The 21200-nt window shown below is 45.3% G+C and overlaps 1 protein-coding gene across 1 annotated transcript in view; it reads right to left on the bottom strand.

The window, feature by feature from the left end:
- Positions 1 to 12847: 12847 nt before the first annotated feature.
- ERN1 (endoplasmic reticulum to nucleus signaling 1) overlaps positions 12848 to 21200 on the bottom strand; it is a 64010-nt gene continuing 55657 nt past the window's right edge. The window contains exons 17-22 of the mRNA XM_035103961.2: positions 19992 to 20191; positions 19604 to 19751; positions 19251 to 19378; positions 18300 to 18423; positions 18037 to 18104; positions 12848 to 14980 (exon numbers count right to left, since the gene is read on the bottom strand). Of these exons, the coding sequence (XP_034959852.2) occupies positions 14774 to 14980; positions 18037 to 18104; positions 18300 to 18423; positions 19251 to 19378; positions 19604 to 19751; positions 19992 to 20191 (875 nt within the window). The 3' untranslated portion in view covers positions 12848 to 14773. The remainder of the gene's footprint in view (positions 14981 to 18036; positions 18105 to 18299; positions 18424 to 19250; positions 19379 to 19603; positions 19752 to 19991; positions 20192 to 21200) is intronic.

Genomic DNA, 21200 nt, shown 5'->3' with positions numbered 1-21200 from the left:
GATGGGGAATGTCAGGCCTAGGGGCAAATGACTCCCCCAGGCCTCTTATCTGACTATTGTAACCTTTTCCTAGGCTGCACCCTTCACTGGTCCATCTTTGGACTCCAGGTGTTTTTCCCCTGACAGGACCATATATTTCAATTATGAATAATGTCTCTTGCTTCTCTAGATAGAGAGGCCTGTATTGTACAATGGCAAAATTTATGTTTATTTCTCCGCCCCACTCTGTCATATAGCCCTTGAAAGGTTGCGTAGTACACAGTACTGCCCTCAAGCTAGTTCCCACCTGTGTTCCACCCCTTACATAGAGCAGAACCATTTGCACTGGAGAACATGTGACTTTATTAATAAAAGCATTGGAGGTTTATGGCTTAATGAAAATGGACAGCCTGAAACTGAAGAGAGAAGTCCATGGATGATCAGAGAGAAATGAAGATGAGGTGGGCAAAGGTTAACTGGCAGAAAAAGGCTGAATAAAATCTAGCCAAATATGGATTGAATTTATACATCAAGAAGGGTGTGGGGCTACCCTTATATCAAAAGTACACTAGGCGTAGGAACAAAACTCTCTTTATTGGGGTCTGCTGCTTTAAGTTGTTTTATCCTAACTACTCCAGTGATTAGAGGGGAATGACAAAAAAGATGTTATGAGCAGCGAAGGAAGGTTATGGGGTATGTTCCCCACCCCCAACAGCATTTTATATATGCACACCAAGTCTGGCCCTATAAATATGAAATGCTGTTAACCATGGCAAAACTGACTGCTGCAAGCATATGGAGCAGAATGGTAAAAGGCCGAAGCAGAACTACATTTCTAGGAAGACGAGAGACACTTCTCTTTTTTAAAAGAAAGCTCAGTTTGGGGCCTCTGTACCTGCCTCTTAGTGGTCCTGAAGTAAGAAGAATGACTGGAAAGATGCGTTGAAAAAGGTAAGGAAGCTAAATCCAGGAAGCCTGGGCAGGTGCCTGATAGAAAAATGTAGAGTTGGCAATTGATCAATAAACGGGGGTCTGTGGGTGTAGGTTGCAGTTGGGCAGGTGGAGAAGAAAGGCAAAGGAGTCAGCAGGTTGAGGAGGGAATATTTGGAGGAGATGGCTTTTGGAAACCCACAAGACAGCAAGGAGTATGTTGATCGGAAGGACAACAGAGAGGCTGGGCCTGTCAGGGTGGTTGAAGGAAGAAAGGAACAGCAGGCAAATGTATCATGCACCTAAAATAAGAGGCCTGAGGAAACAAGGCTGCAAAGTCTCGAAGTTAGGGGAGGAGAAACTAAAGTTTTAACAGGCTTGGGCAAAATCTCGCATAGGAACCAAGGTCACGAGGAGCCCTGAGCTGATGACCAGAAGGAAGTGGGGGAAGCTGAAGGACGCTGAACCAGGAGCTCATAGGCTGGCCAAACCTGAGGTATGTCTGTATCTTTAAGCATTGCCTGAAAATGAAATTCTCCCAGGTGTAGCATATAGAACTTAAATGTGGGAGGAAGCAGGTGACATTCCCCTTTGTAGTCTAGCATTAGGAATGCCGAGGCCTCCTCAAGGACATGAAGGTATGGATGTGGAGAGATTAATTTTGCAGGTTGATTTACGCTATGCAGGTGGGTTTGTTCCAGGCAGAACAGCTACACACACACACACACACACACACACACACACACACACACACAAACACACACCAGCATATGGCCAGGGTTGGTGGATAAAGGCTTGTCAGTTATGGTATTATTATTTTTTCCTATACTTCCTCTTGTGTCTAATAGCAGGCCGACACACCAGGAAATGTTCAAGGTGAATCTTCCCTATGCGCCCTTTACGTGTGTCTATGGTGGGGTCTGGTTAAACGTCACAATTCCTTAAAGACGTGAGACAGTGGCAACAACAGCCAGCAAAGCAAAGAATGGCTGGGGAAGGGTTTAGAGCAGGCACCCCAACCTTTGGCCCTCCAGGTGTTTTGGACTACAATTCCCATCATCCCTGACCACTGGTCCTCCTAGCTAGGGATCATGGGAGTTGTAGGCTAAACCATCTGGAGGGCCGCAGGTTGGGGATGCCTGGTTTAGAGCTTTAAAAAAGGAAGGCCAATGAACAACTAGAGCTGGGGCAAAACCTCACATAACAGCCTACAGGCAGGAGGGGCTGTGTGAGCTATTAGTATAGCAGTGGACAGGAAGGGAAGATGGAGATCTGGTGGGTCCAAGATCCAGGTTTTCCACAAGCCAGCTTTACAGGCTCCGGTGGTTTAAGTTAAATAGAAAGGAAATTCTGCCAGAAGTGGCTTCACCTGCCACTATAGCCCTGCACTAGAAAAGGAGCTGAAATGATGAGCATGTAAAATTGAGACGATGAGCAGCTGTTAATGGCTCTGGGCTTCTAGCACAGCAATGGCAGATTTGTCTTTGGAGAGACACAGCTGAAGATGGTGTGGGTGGGTTAGGCAATGCAACAGACCAGGCCTGTTTACAGTAGTCTGTATTTTAATAAGATAAAGAGGTGGGTTTTTTGGGGGGGGGGGTGGTGGTGGTGGTGGTAGCAATATAGTTTATGGCTCATGTCAGTTGAATGGAGGCGGCATCTCAAATGAGTTCAAACCCCACTGAAGCAGTTTAGGAAGTAGCTCCCTTTGGTCTGAGGCGCTTTGTAGGCCATCGAATTTGGCTCCAGGTTTATCCGAGCCTGCTTCATCGTCACCCCCATTCATGATTGAGAAACAAAAAACAGGTACTGTACAACTTTCCCCCCCCTTTTGTCAGAAGCTGATGAAACATTCAGGCCTTATTAGTCTCTTCGGAGTTGCTAAAGTGTGCCACATTGCAGGCAAATAGGTCCAGGGGCTTTTGTAATAGATACCTTTTTAAAGTTTGGGGGGTTTTATTGTTTTTTTAAAGAAATATAATTATTTTGAGGCAGGTTTGGATGCATTTTGCAAGCAATGCTGCCCCTTGTCATGAACCGTGCCAAATTTCAGAAGGATTTGCTTTCCTGAATCTTCAGCTGTTAAAAGTTTTGGGATGGGTAAACAAAGAATTGGTTAAAGTCCCCATGTGTTTCGTGGACAAATGGATGGAAAACTGCAAACATGAGGAAAGTGCTCCTGGGTAAGGAAGCTGCCAAATTGCAGACAAATACATCTAGGAGTTTTTGTGATGGGCCCTTTCAAAGTTGATTGCACACTCCGCCATCTTCCTACATCTCTGGTGTTTGCTTTCCCCAGTTCCCACCTCACCCTATGCTGGCATTATTGTATGGTAAACTCAGAGACATTTCTCTTGCATTTAGTAGACCTTTCTCTGCAGCATTGTTTTTGATGTTTGGATCACTGAGGTACTAACTAGACAGTACTTCAGGAGTTGGGGTTACCTAACCTACCAACATGTGTCTTCCAGTCTTGTCTCTTTTGTTAGGAAGCAGAGCTGAAAAGCAAAATTAAAAATGTGAGATATATACCAGATTTTTCTCCTGTTATACATTATTATTATTATTATTCACATTTATATACCACCTTTATCTTCTTAGAATCTCAACGTGGTGTACGTGGTTCTCCTCCCCATTTCATCCTCGCAACAGCCCTGTGGGGTAGGTTAGGCTAAGAGATTGCGACTGGCTCGAGGTGACTCAGTGAGCTTCATGGCTGAGTGGGGATTATGAACTCTGCTCTCCCAGGTTTTAGTCCAATATACATTATGCCAGACTGGTTGGGATAGATTTAAAATTTAATAATAATAATAATAATAATAATTTTTATTATTTATACCCAGCCCATCTGGCTGGGTGTCCCCAACCATTCTGGGCAGCTTCCAGCAAAATATTAAAATACAATAATTCATCAAATATCAAAAGCTTCCCTAAACAGAGCTGCCTTCAGATATCTTCTAAAAGTCAGATAGTTGTTTATTTCTTTGACATCTGGTGGGAGGGCATTCCACAGGGCGGGCGCCACTACCAAGAAGGCCCTTTACACTATAGTGTAAAAAAAGCATAATACCACCAACACGCAAATCAACTGTACTGATTTTTTTATATATTATAGAAAATAGTAACGATAGTAAATTTAGCTTGAAACACACTTTTCTGGCTGCTGCTCTTCTCTTAGCACTCTCCAAGGCTCATTCCGATGTGAGGAGGGACGTAGCAGAACCCCCACAACCAAGCTCTCCACATATGCTTTGCTTGGTCTCTGGCACAATGCTGCGCCTCCACTAGGAAGCAAGGTTTGTGGTTCTGTATGGTGGGCTTCCAAAAGTAAAAAGATAACCCACTTTCTAATAAGCTAGCGTGTTGGTCTGTAGAGATGATCTTAGTATTTTGGGCTATACTTTGTGGCTTGCTTCTGAGAAAGAAATGGGCAAGTGTTCTATTGATTGTGTACTCCTCGTGTCTTGTGTAATGTGTCAGATATAAGCTTTTTCCGCCAGAAGTCTTGAAGTACTCTTAGCTGAGTTTGGTAGTGATGTGGAATTCAACCACATGCTGAAACTCAAGGTTTGCACATTTAATTCCCCCCCCCTCACCTGAGAGCATTTTATTTTATTTTATTTTTCAAAATATATTTTTTATTAATTTTCCATTTCTAACAATATTGTAACATATCACCTTTTAGAAATGTTTAGCTCTGTCGAGCTTTTGACTTCCCTCCATTCTGTCATCTGGTTTTTCTAGGAAACATTTTAATTCACACATTTATACCGTCAGAATTCTACATTAAACTTGAATTATTTAAAACTTAAAGCACAAGTAGAAAATTTCTTCTATTAAATGTTGCAAAGTTTATCTCAGTCCAGCTAGTGTCTTTATATGTTTACAGTGATTGTCTATATATTGAATGAATTTATTCCACTCTCTCTGGAACTTTTGGTCACTCTGGTTTCAGACTTCCCCCCGTCAGCATAGCCAATTCCGCATAGTCCATCATCTTCGTCTGCCGTTGATCTACTGCCAGTAATTCTTGCCGTTTCCACTTTTGGGCTAATAAAGTTCTAACTGCTGTTGTAGCATGCATAAACAGTTTCTGGTCAGTTTTTAATATCTTCACTCCTGTCATCCCCAACAGGAACGCACATTTAAAAGTGAAAGACTTTATTTTGCCCTAACGTAACAATTCCACTTTTAAAACAATGTGGTTTTTTTGTTGTTTAGAAAGTGATGGGAAAATGCATTGGAAAGTTTGGGTAGGTAAATTATTAACAGGAAAACAGACACCCTGCAAGCAAATTGGGATGAATGTTTACTGCCCCCAAACAAATTAGAAATCGGAGAAAGAGAGAGAAAGCCATCTTTTCCCTAATCTCTTTTCAAAAATCCTAAGCTTTTAACTGTACGTGATGAGTAGTCCAGAAGGGGGCAGCAAAGTACAGCGTTTGCAACCCGTAGATCTCATTTGCTGTTAGCAGGATGCTGCAAGATGAGAACAGAATGACTGGTTGGAAGAAAAAAATGTCTTTTGTCCAAACTGTCTAAATAAAACAGCCATAAAGACAGCCTCGTATAACATTCTGCATTTTTGTTTCCCTTGTGAAATCAGATATTGGTCTGCAGCTCTTTCCCCTTTAGCTAGACCCATAGGACTTATTTGCAACAGACATTTTGCTTTCATGTCACAACCTCCCTGGTTCTATACATGTTTAGTTAGAGGCAAAGCCTGCTGTCTTCTAGAGGAATTGGAGGGCTTGATAATAGCAAGCCACAGTCTCTCTTTTGCATGGCTAAATTTACTCAGAAGCAGGGCCGGATTTAGGTTTGATGAGGCCCTAAGCTACTGAAGATAATGGTGCTCTTTGTATGTCCACCTGTCCTTTGTCAACAACAAATTGTCGCTGTTTTTTGTGTTGAATCAATGCTATATGGTAATTTATGGACCTAAGAGGTATCTAAAGCCATTTGCACATAACAAAATATGTATTTTATCAAAGTACATCCAGTTTTGTTTCCTTTAATTTTTGGGCCCCCCCCCCAAGAGAGTGGGGCCCTAAGCTATAGCTTGTTTAGCTTATACGTAAATCCGGCACTGCTCAGAAGTATATGTGGGCAATGAAATAACAGGCTGCCAACAAAGGTTGGAGCACATATTGAAGAGCACACCACCACCTCCTCCTTTGGCGATCACCTGTAGCCAAGTAAGATTGTCTTCCATAAATACGGTCTTAACAGTGAGTCCATAAGTGAATGTGGAGGCCAATTCTGGATCCACGTGTCCTTGCACAGTGGGGACATAGGTTTCCAGGCAGGAATTGATCGTGGTGAGGGTTTGCCAAGCATGCCTTCCTCTTAGCACATTTCTCTCTTTCATCCCAAGTTTGAGCATCTTCAAAGCCCATGACACCTTTGGTAAAGGCCATGGCACGTTTTTTGCTGCCGGGGGATTGGGGGGGGGGGAGATTGAAAGGAGATGAAGTCTCTCCACCTACCAACCTCAAATGGCAGGAAAAGGAAGAGAAATGGTTACTGTTAACATATTTGATGGGTTTTGGAATATGCAGAATATGCCCTCCTCTGCCTGTCTCTCTGTTTTCCAGCAAAAGTTAGAGGAAACGGATTTATTTATATGGAGTTGGGTGTGTGGGGGGGGGGAAATAAAGTTTGAATTGTCTGCAACTTGTGCAGAATTTTGTTTCATCTGAAAAGGAGGGGTGAAAAGCAGCGGCGGAGGAAGCTGCTCGGGCACCTGGGGCAGCGTGCCCAGGGGCAGGACGAGCTGCCCATAGCGATGGGGCGCACCGTGGGGTCTCCGGAGTCTGCCTGCCTCCTCCCACTCAGCTGCCCTACAGCTGGGGGGGAGGCAGTGGGCGAACCGTTTGGGCAGTGTGGAGCCTGCGCACGCCCAAGCCACCGTGTCTCTCCCAGGAGAGACGCGTGGCTTGAGTGCGCTGCACGCCCCGCGTTGAGTCACCCGGCATCAGTGGTGACACCCGGGGTGGACTGCACCCACTGCACCCCCTTCCTCTGCCCATGGTGAAAAGGCATCAATTTGGACTATCAGCAAGTGCAAAATGATACAGTCTCAGAACTAGGGGCAGTTTTCTTACCTAAACTTATAAATACAATTCAGTGTAACTGACCTAGCTGTGTCCACACCATACATTTAAAGCACATTATCTCCCCCCCCACCCCGGAACTGTAGTTTGTTAAGGGTGCTGGGAGTTGGACCTCTGTGAGGCTAAACTATAGTTCCCAATATTGTGGGTGGGTGTTGTAAATGTAGGGTGTGTACACAGGGATCAATAGGTTGTATATTCTAGTTTTCTTTTTGTGAGGTAATTGATCTCGTTAACTTGTTGATAACAGTTAGGTCTATAATGTAGTCATTTTGTTTTGTTATGATTGATGGCATTTCTGAGAGCGAGCATCATTTTCCCGTAAGCTTTTTATCAACAGGGTGGGAATGGCTATTTGATGAATGAGTAATTGCTAGGCCTGTTTCAGCCAGTCGTTGAATGGCAGAAGGGAAGGGCTGTGGCTCACAGGCAGGGCACATATTTGGCACATGGAAGGTATGAAGCAAATTGGGGAATTTCCATGTTATCTTAGAGGGCTGTTCTTCTATTTTTATTTTTATTTTCCCCAAAAAATCATATTTATTCATTTTATAAGAATGAAAAAGATATACAAAATACAAAAATACACAAAAAAGAAAATAAAACACAGACAAAAAAGAGAGGAAAAAACCCACAATTCATCTTACTTTCATCTTCTAACTTTCTAAACATAATTAACTGGGCTTCCTCAAATCCCCCCTATCTGATTTTCATTTAAATTCATCTTTGGCAGTTTTCATACATCATACCTTTAACTCATTATTTAAACCTCTCTTTAACATATTATTCTCAAACCTTACCCTATTTGAGGGCTGTTCTTCTACTTGTGCTTTGTCAATGTGCAGTGGCTGAAGCAATCCAGTCAGATGGGGCGAGGTAATAATAATAATAATAATAATAATAATAATAATAATAATAATAATAATAAATTAATATGTTGGAGGGCATGCATGCTGGGTTTCTGCAAGCCCCTGGGTAACTGATTAATTGGTTTATGGTAGGAAATGCTGCTATTAAGGAGCATGAGGTCATTGGTCCCCCCCCCCAAAAAAATCATCTTTATTGAGTTAAAATACAAATATACATACATACATACATAAAAATAAGAAAAAAATGATTAGAACAATAAAAGAAGAAAAGAAAAAGAAGCAAAACATACAAAACCATAAATTACAATCTTATAGAATCGTTCATTAAATTTCTAAATAAAAAGCTTCCAATTCTTCTCATCGTACCTATGTTTTTATTTACGTTTAGCACACAGCCTTCTGTTACCCTAAGTAATTTTCGTGTACTCTTATAAATTAACATTTACAAATTGTATTTTACAAGGATCAGTTTAGTTCCACAAGGAGATTGTTATTTGGACAATATGTTTTTGAATAATCATTGAATATTTTCCATTCTTTATATACTGGTTTATAAAGCCCTCTTACTTTCCCTGACATCTTTGCTGATTCGATATATTTGGTCATAAGTCTCTGCCGTTCTATTATCGTAGGTGCTGTTTCATTTTTCCAATTTCTTGCCACTAACATTCTGGCTGCTGTTGTTCCATACATAAACAATGGTCTTATATCTTTCATGATTTCCACCGACATTATTCCTAGGAGGAAATCTTCTGGTCTTTTTCTGAATGTAAATCTAAATAGCTTTTAAAATTCATTGTATAATTTGTCCCAAAATTCCGGGATGACTGTGCAATTCCACCACATATGTAAGTATGACCCTATCTCTTTTTTGCACCTCCAGCAAGTTGGTGATCTACCTTTATACATTTTTGCAAGTTTTGCTGGAGTATGGTGCCATCTGTAAAGCACTAGGTTTGTAGCATGTCGTGAATTTTATTTCCTTCCTCCATAATCTTTCCCATTGTTCCATATAAATATTATATCCAAGTTCTTGTGCCCATCTCACCATTACAGCTTTAACTTGCTCTTCTTTCACTTCCCATTCTAATAAGTAGTTGTATATTATTGAAATATGTTTTCCTTTATTGTGAGTTCGCTCTTTTTCAAACTTGGATGTTTCTTTTGCCAGACCCTCTCTCTATCTAAGCTTAATCTTTGGCTTATTTGAAAATACTGGAGCCAGTCTGTCAAGTGGCTTTTAATTCCATCATATTTCTTCAGCATTGGCTTATCTTTAACAAATTCTAGCAGTACTCGATAGGTGGGCCATTCCTTCTTCATATTCCTTTTTTTTGACTGCAGGAGAGGTACATAAGGGTATCTTTGGCTCTACCAACCTTTTGTATTTCTCCCAGATCTTGTACAGGGATTTTCTTATCACATGATTCAAGAAACCCTTATGGACCCTCACTTTATTATATATCAAATAGGCATTTTACCCATATGGATTATCGCGGCCTTCAAGATGTAGCACATTGGTGTCCTCTAATGTAATCCATTCATTAAGCCAAACCAGCCCTGTAGAGGTAGAGCTCTAAGTCGGGGAGTGAAAAACCTCATCTCTTCTTTCTATCTATTAACAGTTGATGTTTGATTCATGGTTTCCCCCCATTCCATATAAATATTGCAATTTATTTTTCCCAGGCCATTGATTCAGTTCGCCTTTGTTTTCTAGCTGAGTCTAGCTCCAATTCAATATGGCGGCCCGCTTAATAAACAGCAGTACTGTGGGTACTGAAATGCTAGAAGGTTCTGGCCAGCTGAGCTTCTGATTGACGAAGTTTGGTTGCTATGCTACTTCTTCCAAGTTTGGTTATTTATTTCTTTTGGGGCCGAGGGCCAACTTTCTAACAAGAACTTGACTGTTTTATTCTGTTTGACATTTTAAAACGGGAGCTTCTGATAGCATGTTTTTAGTGCTGTTGCGTATTGCTGTTTAGTGCTATTGTCCATATGGTTTTATGGTTGTTATTGATGATAATGTTTTAAACAGCAGTTTGCTTATTTTTATTTGTTGTTGCTGTTGCAGTTTTTGGGAGGAATTCAATGTATTGAATCTCACTGATTGTTCAGTCGGAGCAGGCATTTTGGTTTGCCAGATGCAACAATCCCCCTCCTCTCTCTCTTCCTCCCAATAAATGTGCTGGGGGTTCTCTCCAATTGCCCTGAGGATTCACTGTGAACCACCACCCTGACACCTGTGGGTATAGGGCTGTATACAAATTTAATAAATAATAATGGACCTTGTGCCACTGAGTGCATGTTTTCAACAGGAAATGGAATGTGCAGCATCCATTGCTTAGAACTGGCCATTGTTGGAGACACAGTACTAGGCTAGATAGACCCTTCATATGTCCCATGTTGTATAGTCTTATATATATATAATGTCTTGGTTTAGCAGAGAGGAAGATAAAAGCAGAGTCATGGCTGTCATAACAGCTTTTCATAACACCTGAATACAGGACTTGATAAAAAAACAGCTGTGCTTCCACTAGCTCCACCCTGACCCGATATCCTTCTCAGTTATGACTCATTGTAGTTTCATATGCAGTTACATAGCAACAGAAACTGCTCCCCAGAGAGCAGAGTAGGGAGTAGCAGAGGGATGAAAAAGGCATGCACTCATCCTTCACTTACGGTACTAGTCTCCCCCATGATTTGGTGAGATGGGGCCTTATCTAAAGCTGCTTGCCCACTGCCAACTGTATGTGCGTGCGTGCCTTCTAAAAAGCCAGCTTTGGTTACTGGGCTCCAGGCAAAGTTTCACAAAGTTTACACAGTGGTAATTGAGCATTCATTCTGACTCATTTGTGGGGACAGATATTGTCGCATGCCACCCAATTCCTGAGTGGTGCCAGATTTCAGGGGTTCCAGACGCTTACCCAGGGTTCCTGTTTCCTTTTGGAAATGAGGCACTGCGGAGACTGTGGTGTCTTCATGATATATGGCTTATTTACACATATATACAACCTGAACCTATGATGGAACTGTTCACAGCATGAACACCCCAAAAGGGTTGTCTTTCTCCCATAGCTGCAGCCTTGGATTCAAACAGAAATCAAACATTTTGCTCTCTGTCCCCCGTCCCCCCCCCCAAGCTTGCTGCATTTCCTGTCTACTCTCTACTCTGGCTTGTATCATTTGCCATGAGCCCCCCCTTACCTCATCAGGAAGCTAGCCCGGCTTAATAGTTTAACACTTGCTGGATCCAGGGGTTCAGGAAGCTAGCCTGTCCTAACACTCGCTGCATCCAGGTTTTAAAGAGGCCTGGCACCCAGCTTAACACTTCAAACTCATAACAATATTCATTTGCATCGGCCACTAGGCTTTGCAGTTTGAATACTTTGAGTTGAAGTGGAGTAACAGTTCTGCTAGAAGCACTTCCCTCTTCTTCCTGCCCTATCCAATGCCTTTATTTCTATTGAAACCATTTATAGTTCTAATTTGAAGTAGAAAAGAACTGTAGATCTGTATTTTGTCAGGCTGTCCCTTGTTACTGCCTCCTTGTGGATGGTAGGGCATTCTGCCTCATGTATAAAGAACTCTTGTGCCATTAACATCGAGACAGCAGTTTCCCATACTGGTTGCGTACATAGGGGACTTTTGAAGCACATACACTGCCAAGAGACCTGGGGATTGTAGCTTACGAAGGGTGCTAGGACTTGTAGGTCTGTGAACTACAGTTCCCAGAATTATTGGGGGAGCAGATATGCTTTGAAAGTCTGGTTGTGTACACAGACAAAGTCGGAGAATACAGTACAGTGAAACTTTTATTTCGGTCCTTCTTTGAACCTGCACTAACACTCTAAAACTGGCCTGCACAGACATATTATGGTCTATCAGCTGCTACACAGACCAGGGGGTGGGGGCTGATGCAGGCTAAAGTTCCCCTGTCCATCTGTACCACGGGGAACGGATACACTGTCATATCTATTCTTCTTGCAGGTTTTTTTTATATATAATGTCCTGATCTCATGGGTCACAGACGATTCTGGCAGCCCTAGGACTTCATCTCAACTCTCCAATGTCCCAGCAACGCACCAGAAAACCATCTGCAGTTATTCTACTTGAACATAAATCAAGCAAAGGTAAGGCCTGCTACATTCCCTGTGTTTGGCCATCTTCATGTGACAAGCAGGGGGTGTTCATAGAATCATAGAGTTGGAAGAGACCACAAGGGCCATCCAGTCCAACCCCCTGCCAAGCAGGAAACACCATCAAAGCATTCCTGACAGATGGCTGTCAAGCCTCTGCTTAAAGACCTGCAAAGAAAGAGACTCCACCACACTCCTTGGCAGCAAATTCCACTGTCGAACAGCTCTTACTGTCAGGACGTTCTTCCTAAGTGTTGTATGTATGCACACGCCAGCATTTATTTTTCATTTAGTTCTGCTTATATTTAAAATGAAGTTAATTAGGGGGAGAAATTTAAAGCTGTAATTGCAGAGTTATATAATCGTAACACTCCACAGAAGGGTAATCAATTGGCACTCTCACCTTCCTGGTGTGTTCTTGCCATAGAACTGTTGTGTGGAACAGTAAGCTGGCACACTTCCGGTTTTCTCTTCAAGCCAGAATCAGACCAGTATCCTGGTTCTTGTAGTGGCCTGGGTGGAAACAAGCGAGCCAGAATCCAAGCACTCTGCTCTCCTGCAGGTTCCAGCCACTGGTATTTAGAGGCATTACTGCCCATAGCTGCCAAGCACCCCATTTCCCCTGGGAAACCTCGGTATTTTCTTACCGTTTTCTGCTGGTCTCCTGAATTGATTTATATCCCGTAAATCCTCCGGAAAGCAGCTCCTGCCGACGGCCATGTTTCTGGTGCTGCTCTGCCCACGCATGGGCACCGGAAATCGCTTCTACGCACTTCCAGACATGCGTAGAAGCGACTTCTGGCGCCACGGACATTTTGGAAATGGGCAGAGCGGCACCAGAAGTTAGTTGCTTCTACGTATGTCCAGAAGTCAATCCGGAACTTGGCAGCTATGTTACTGCCTCTGGTCATAGTCATTGATAGCCTTATTTTCCATGAATTTGCTCAATCCCTATGCACACCATTTTAAAATGAAAGGACACCATACAACTGTTTCAAAATCTGCTTTTAATTTTTGTGTAAATTTCTTATTTAGAAGAAATATAAAAGTACTGTACAGTAGAGCTACAAAAATAGGAAATATGATTTTTCAATTAAGTTAGGTTAAGACTACCATCATTTTCAAGCTTTCACAGCCTGTAACGTCCTTATTTGCATATCTTACCTTAATATCTGCTGCTGCATTATAAAACTAGGAAAAAACCCCATTTCCCTGTAATGTAAGGCCCAAAAATGATGAGGACAAAAGACAAAGCAAAAAAACCAAATACCCATATACAAATGCCCAATCATACAATTAACCATTAATAACTTATTCATTTTAAGACACACAGAGAGTACAGCCACACAGATTAAAAACTTCCTTATGTGAGAGAACATTTTATCCTGATCTAATGAATATGCTTGGTTGAAAAGATGCAGTATACCTTTTCCTTGTCAACCTAATTTTTTAGATTACTTCACCAAAGCTGATTTTACTTTTTTTGTTTATTCACTTACTATTTTTATTATTTTAAAAAAGATTTGGCATGCTTTACACTTGTACCATTTCAAAGTGGTACCACTTTGTAAGTAAAAATTAAATAAATATAAATATGTAAAATAAATATTTTTGGTAAAAGAATACTACAAATATGACATTGAAGCACATCAGTGGGGATTCTTAATGCTTTCTGCACATGCCATGTGCACCACCGTTTTAGGGACACCGAAAAGGGAAACTGCATCCTTTGAGATGGGAAGCAGATGCCTCTCTCTCTCTTTTAGCTTCCCAAGAGACTGAGTTTCTAAAATTTTTAAAAACACTCAGGTTTTCCTGTACCTTTTTAAACTGCCATCTGTTTTCTTAAGGTTTACAAATAAAATTAAGGAGCATTTCTAGCTGTGTCAACTGTTGCATCTAAATCACACTATTAAAGCTAGTCACATTCTTGGAAAGAAACCAGAAATGACATCTGAATGGATTTCTCCAAAGGAATTAGGGATTTACAGCACTATAGCCAAAGCCAAACCTTGGTCCAGAGGTTTCCAGATTTGTCTGCTTTTGCAATACCGTAGCATGCCAATCCTTCTGTATCTGTCAGCTATTAGTATTTGGACTGATGCTTCCAGTTGATTTCAAGGATAATTTTATGTCTACACAAAACTATTTTAAAACTAGTATTTGGAGGGCTAGCCTCTTCGCTGAACCACTGCGTTTGTTTTGCTGAATCTGCCACTTCCCTTTAAAAATCAACGTCCCTGGTTGCTTCAAGTGCACAACATGGCAGTGGAACAACAGTGGCTGGAAATGGTGTGCTACACTTAAAAGGCTCCTTCCTGAGATCCATAGAGGCTTGGCAATGTTACGGTTTCAGTCTGTCTTTTTTTACTGTTCTGTGCAGTAAAGTGGCTTGAATGCCAATATGTAAAGAGCAAACAGTGTAGGCATTGAGAATAATGTTGCTTGTGCCAAGCTGAGCTGTTTTAGATACTCCCCTTCATTTTTCTTCTTAGGAGTTTCCTTCCGACTGCTCCTGACTTCTGTAGGATAAAGCTTTCTGCAAGTTTTGCATCTTCTTTGGAGTCCTACCTGGAGCTCCTTTTTCCTGAGTCAGAGCAGGCAGAGAGTTCAAGGCACGTTTGATAAGTCCGGGTCTCTCAAAGAGGATTTTCAACTCTCTGACGATCCCTCGAGTCACCCTGCTAAGGACGGGCCTGTTTCACAGCCCTGTTTTGTGCAAAGAACAAAGAGTCTCCGGCTCTCAAACACCATCTGCAGAAAGAACGTGGCTGCTTGAGTCCTGCATATAGTAAGGCTGGAACAGTCTTTCCTGGTGGCAGATTTGCATAGCATGGTAGGTGTGCAGAAGGAGGTGAGGGAACCGCAAGGTGAAGTAACGTACAAAGTCATCTGGGACAGAACCAAGGGTTTCCTGCACCTCGGGTGGAAGTTCTCTATAGTGGTGTTTCTGGAAGGAAAAGAGGACTGAATCACAAGGTATTCCATTTTTCAGAGGGGTTGGAGAGGCATGGCCCCAGGCACATTTTTTTTTGAGGGGATGCCACCAGGCACCCTCGAGGCTGGAGCCACAGGACCAGTGTCAGGTTTTCAACATCACAATGTATATCACCAGCCCAAACACTGCAATCTGGCGATATACAGTGGTGCCTTGCTTTACGAATGCCTCACACAACGAAAAACTCGCTAGACGAAAGAGTTTTGCGTTGCGCGAGGCATTCGTAAGACGACAAAATTTTCTATGACCGCCGCTTTGTCTTATGAAGCACGGCCTTAGAAGGCGGCAAAGGAAGATCAGCTGTCAGCGCGGGAAGCTGACAGCTGATCTTCCTTTGTCAGGGGGGGGCGGAGCCAAAATGCAGCGGTGCGGTGGCTGCCACCGCACCATCGGGGAAGACAGGCGGGAGGTGGTGGGGGGAGAAGTGCTTCTCTCCCCCGCCGCCTCGCCGTGCACCAGCGGCATGAGACGGCGCTTCGGAGAAGGTCTCCGAAGCCGTCTCATGTCGGAGAAGGCAGGCGGCGGCGGGAGAAGCTTCCCGCCGCGGAAAGCTGGCATGGGGTGCAGTTTCGGAGGCTTCCAAAGCTGCACCCCACACCGGAGGCGGGAGGCGGCGGCGGGGGAAGCTCTTCCCCCGCCGCCTCTCACCGCACTCAGCCAGCATGGAGCACAACTTTGGAGGTCTCCGAAGCTGCGCTCCATGTCGGGGGAGTCAGGCAAGGTGGTGGCTGGGGGAGAAGAGAGCTTCTCCCCCAGCCGCCTTGCACACAGCCGGCATTGGACAGGGCTTCGGAGACCCTCTCCGAAGCCCCGTCGCCAGTCCCCCAGAGCCTATAGGAACGTATTGATTAAGTTTCAATGCATTCCTATGGGAAACTGGGACTCGCTAGACGAAAAATTAGTTACACGAATTGACCTGTGGAACGAATTAATTTCGTCTAGCGAGGCACCACTGTACCCTGATGTTGAAACGGAGGAAGGAACAAGCTGCATTGGCCCCAGGCCAATGAGGTGCCAGGAATAGGCTGCCTCAAACCGCAGGGACGGTGCAGCTTGTTCCCAGCTGAATGAGCCCCAATTTCCTTCTGGCTCGAGGCATCTGGGCTCACAAGAGCAGGTTAATGAAGTCCCTACCCTGGGCTTCTTTAAACTGCTCTTCTGGGGAACGTGTGGGTGCCTCAGCAGAGCAGTTTGAAGAAGCCTAGGGAGGATCAGCCCGGAGATGCACCTCCCTCTGCAGTATGAGGGACAGAGCACAAAGGCAGCTTCACCCGGTAACATATCACAGGTGAAACCGATGCTGCTCCTAGCAGCCCTGGTAGCAGAGCGACGAAGCAGCAGCATTGGTTTCACCTGCGATATGTTACCGGGTGAAGCCGCCATTGTGTTCTGCCCCTCATACCAGGCCTGGGTCATGTATCCATACATTGCCCAGGCCTAATGGCTGGCAAAGCAGTGGAGACACTGTGGCCAGCTCTTTCCTTCACCGAGCTCCAGCAGATTCCTCACATGATGGCCCAATGCCTTCAGCCAGCCACAGCCTCCACATGAGTGTGCCCAGCATGCTGCTTTGCGAGGCTGGGATCGTTCGGTCCAACCCCCAGCCTCACAGAGCTGCCAGGGCAGTGTGACTGTGCCCTGCAGCAGTGGTGTTGGGGATGAGGGCTGGGCAATGTTAGGTTTTCAACATCACGGTTCGGCAATAATCCACGGGGTAAAACTGCGTCGGCTCCCACCGCAGGAGCTGAAGCGCTTTTGCCCCCCAGCCTGCTGCTCAGCTGGGTGGCAAAAATGCTCCTGCCCCCTAGCTGAGTGAGCACCAATGGCCCTGCTGTTTGAGCAGCAGGGATATTAGGGCTCCTTTGTGAGGCTGCCAGCGCGCTACCTCACCCCCTGAAGACAGACTAGGCACCAGTGGTTTTAAAGCACACAGAGCCTGTTAGGCTCCATGTGTCTGCGTGCTTTCCATGCCTCCCAGGCGAAGGGTGCAAAGCCACTCTGTCCGTGCCACGTGGAGCAGGGCTGCTGGCAAGCGCTGGGCCCGCCAGCAGCACCAGCCCCGCCTGGCTGAGCCCACCCAATCCCTGTGCCAAGGCAAGCATGTGCTGGCCTGCCTTGGGAGGGGGAGTCCAATGGAGGCCGCATTGCCGGGGGCTCCAGAAAACTGTTTAGCTGAGGCAAGGGCATGCTCTTCAACCAAGCAGTTTAAAGAAGCAGAGGGACTCAGGAGGTGGCAATTTCACTTGCGATACACGGCTGAGTGAAGCCATCATTGCAGTCAGCCTCTGATACTGGTCCTGGTCCTGGTCCATCACCCAGGCCTACATCTAGTGGGGGATTCAGCCTTCCCAATGCTTTCAAGGAAGGAACCCTGTGGAGGGCAGAACCTGGCAAGTGGGATTAAGACTACCCTGGTGGGGGGGGGGTGGCACATTCCTCACGACGCTCTGCGAGCCTCTCACCCACCCAGTGGCGTCTCAGCGGCACATCTCCAGGGGTGACAAGGTGGCGCGAGCAGCCACATGTAGAGAGGATCCTCCGTTCGCGGCTGCAGCCGCGAGCAGGGGATCCCGCCCCTCCCAGCCTCCCCAGCTCACCGTAAGCAGCTCCTGCTTTGCTGCTTGCCAGGGAGGGGCAGATGGGAGCTCCCCAGTTTGCTGTAAAGCGGCAGCCGCTTATGGCGAGCCGGGGACCCCCCTCCCAGCCTCCCTGGCTCTCTGTAAGCTACCCCCGCTTTACAGCGAGCCAGGGAGGGAGGGGGGAATGGCTGGGAGCCGTGGCTCCCAAGAGGATGCAGCTTTGCCAGCCCCCGGTTAGCCCTGCAGGATGGTGGGAGGTGGCAGCTCCAGTGGTACAGCGTGCCACCAGCCAACAAGGGCTTCACCTCAGGCACCAAGCCTCCTTGGTCCACCCCGTGGATGCATGAGGTCAAGCAACATGATGGCATGACCCACTTCCTCCACTCCTAAAAAAACATGCTTTCAGTTGGCTTCTCAGAACTTGCGTACCTTGTTTCTCATTGCCCGCAGAAGATCTCTTACTGAGCCACCTTTATAGGATCGGAATCTTCGAAGATCTGCAAGAAGTAAAACTTGGAATGATTAAAAACTCAAGCCAAGCAGCCCATTTCTTTCCTCTTTGTAGCTGGATACCACAAAAGAAAAAGAAATAAAAGAAGTGGGTTTGCTTTTTGCAAGTGCTTTTTTACTCTATAGTGGAAGAGTGACCAGTAAGTCTTAAGAAGCCCCAACAAGTTTTAAATGAAGCTCACCTGTCTGCAAAGGGACCGTGATGTGCTCCCGCCAGTCCATGTTCACCACTGCTCTGCCTCCTTTCTCTAGCTCCTTTACTATTGGACCATCCAAGGATTCTTTTTCTATTCGATCACTCACATCCTGCAATTGATAACACACATTTATGGCCTGTTGACGTTCAGCTCCAGAATTATGTGCCCCCCCCCTATCTGAAACCCTGGAGAGCTGCCGCCCTAGATGGGCAAATAGGCTGACTTGGTATAAGGCAGATTCCTGTGTTGAGTAAAAGGTGCCAGTAAATGGCAGAAGCCTAGTTCTCCAGCAGCCCCAAGCTTAGTGACTGCAGCTCCCTCAGCACAATCATCACTCCTTAGGCCCACATTTACCTATAAATGCAGTACAGTATAGGGTTCTGAAATCCTATATAATAAAGTCCCTGTGTCTCTGTGTCCAGATTCCCTGTGTCCCTTTGTCCGCGCTAATGCGCATGTGCCCCACGGACACAGGGACTGGACAGAGGCGGGACGTACACACACGTGCGTTCTCCCCCCCCCAACCCTCTGCCTCCCGTTCCCCTGCAGCGGCGGACCAAGATGGCGGCATTGGGCTCGGGGGCCGCGGCGGCGGGAGCCCGGTGCGGCTCCCGCCACGGGCCACGGCCCCGGAACCCGATGCCGCCATCTTGGTCCGCCGCCTCCGCCTCCTGACAACCCTACCTGGCCCATGGGAGGAGTGGCGGGGCCGCGGCCTTCCCTCCCTCTCTGCGCTTGGCTGCGGGACACGACGGGAGAGCGCTTTAATTGCGTTCCTGGCGCGCCCCGCGGCGGAGCGCAGAAAGGGAGGGAAGGCTGCGGCCCCGCCGCACCTCTAGCGCCCGTTTTCTTAACAGGCTGAATGAGACTAGTGTGTATATAATCCAGATTTAAGCTTGTGAAATTAAAATAGCAGACCACAGGGTTGCGACTCACCTGGAAAAACTGGAGTTGCTTTTCCAAACTCCAGAAAAATGGATGCTTTAGTACACAGTTAGCCGAAGGACGCTTCTGAGCATCTGTACTTATCATTTGCTCTATCAAGTCATGAGCAACTATGTCCTCTGTTGAAAAAAAGAGAAAGACATATGTATACACAAGAGTCTCTGCAACTTTGTGAAGTTCCACAAGCAAAGTTCAGTTTCCATTTGAACTCTGACTCTCCTACTATATCTATCTAACATGACTGTATTTTCTCCAAGTATAAATATACATTTATTTATTTTTTGGAAGCAACAGAAGTACAGAGCTCCACTTCACAATAATGGAAAACTTCTCTGTTTGCTTACCATGCTTCTCTAGATTGAGGAAGTCTAGGCTGTAGGCACCCAGCAAAATGTTGGCTTGCCGCTGCAGGGATTTGCCAAATGGATGGTTGCCTTCAGAGATCACGTAGTAGAAGACACATCCAGCTGAAAAAATATCCACTGTGTGTGTCTGTAAAAAGTATTTTAAAAGAGAGATTGCAAAGTATCAGCAAATGAAAAGTATGCAAGTTATTGGCAGCAACATAAGGGACTTTCTTGCACCCTTGGATGAGACCTGCAGGTATGAGATACATTCCAGACATCGTGATATTGATCAGCATATCACAGTATTTAGCTGCTGATATATTGCCATGTTGAAAACCAGATATGGCCCAGGCTCAAGTCCTAAGACGAAGTCCAGCCAACTTACCGGGTTCTCTTTGCAGTCCTCACTCAGTATCTCTGGAGCAATCCAGCCTTCAGTGCCTGGGACCCCGGACCGACGGCTGAAACTGTGCCTGCCCACTGCAAGCTTCTTGCAGAGGCCGAAGTCGGAAATCATGGCTTTGACCTTTCCGTGGGCATTCGGCATGGAGATGAGGATATTGTGAGGCTTCAGGTCTCTGTGCACTAATATAAAGAAAGTGGAGAGAGAGAGAGATTCTAAATAGTAAAAAGAGCCATTTAATTGCTTAAATACATTTCTCTTAATTAAATAGGCTTATGTTACATACTTTATTAGCACAGATCTTTCCCAGTTTTCCTTTAAATTTGCGTGGGCTGGAGGGCATTACTACCATACTTTGCACCAGAGGGAAACTCAGGTTCCTTACCTGCACTTTCAGATGCTGACCCCAGACCTCATGTGCTTCTAGCGAAGTATGTGATGTCACAACGGGACATAGTAAGGAAAGGTAAAAAGGTAAAGGACCCCTGGATGGTTAAGTCCAGTCAAAGGTGACTATGGGATTGCGGCACTCGATCTCGCTTTCAGGCCGAGGAAGCTGGCATTTGTCCACAGACAGACAGCATGACTAAACCGCTTCTGGCACAACGGGACACCGTGACGGAAACCAGAGCGCACAAAAATGTCATTTACCTTCCTGCTGCAGCAGTACCTATTTATCTACAGTGGAACCTCGGTTTATGAACACCTCGGTTTACGAATTTTTGGTTTACGAACGCCGCGGACCCATCTGGAACGGATTAATTCACTTTCCATTACTTTCAATGGGAAAGTTCGCTTCAGTTTATGAACGCTTCAGTTTATGAACAGACTTCCGGAACCAATTATACCCATGCTTCAGGTTAAGTACGCTTCAGGCTGAGTACTCTGCAGACCCGTCTGGAACGGATTAATCCACTTTCCATTACTTTCAATGGGAAAGTTCGCTTCAGTTTATGAACGTTTCAGTTTATGAACAGACTTCCGGAACCAATTGTGTTCATAAACCGAGGTACCACTGTACTCTCTTTTGAACTACTAGGTTGGCAGGAGCTGGGACAGAGAAACGGGAGCTCACTCCGTCGCCGGGATTTGAACTGCCGACCTTCCGATCGGCAAGCCCAAGAGGCTCAGTGGTTTTAGACCACAGCGCCACCCACGTTCCCAACAGGACTGGGGCCAGCAAACTTTTTC

Source organism: Zootoca vivipara, chromosome 2 (genome assembly GCF_963506605.1).
Source record: "Zootoca vivipara chromosome 2, rZooViv1.1, whole genome shotgun sequence".
In the NCBI taxonomy this organism is placed as follows: Eukaryota; Metazoa; Chordata; class Lepidosauria; order Squamata; family Lacertidae; genus Zootoca; species Zootoca vivipara.
Note: the sequence above shows the minus strand (reverse complement) of the source record. Positions and strands in the feature narration are given on the sequence as shown.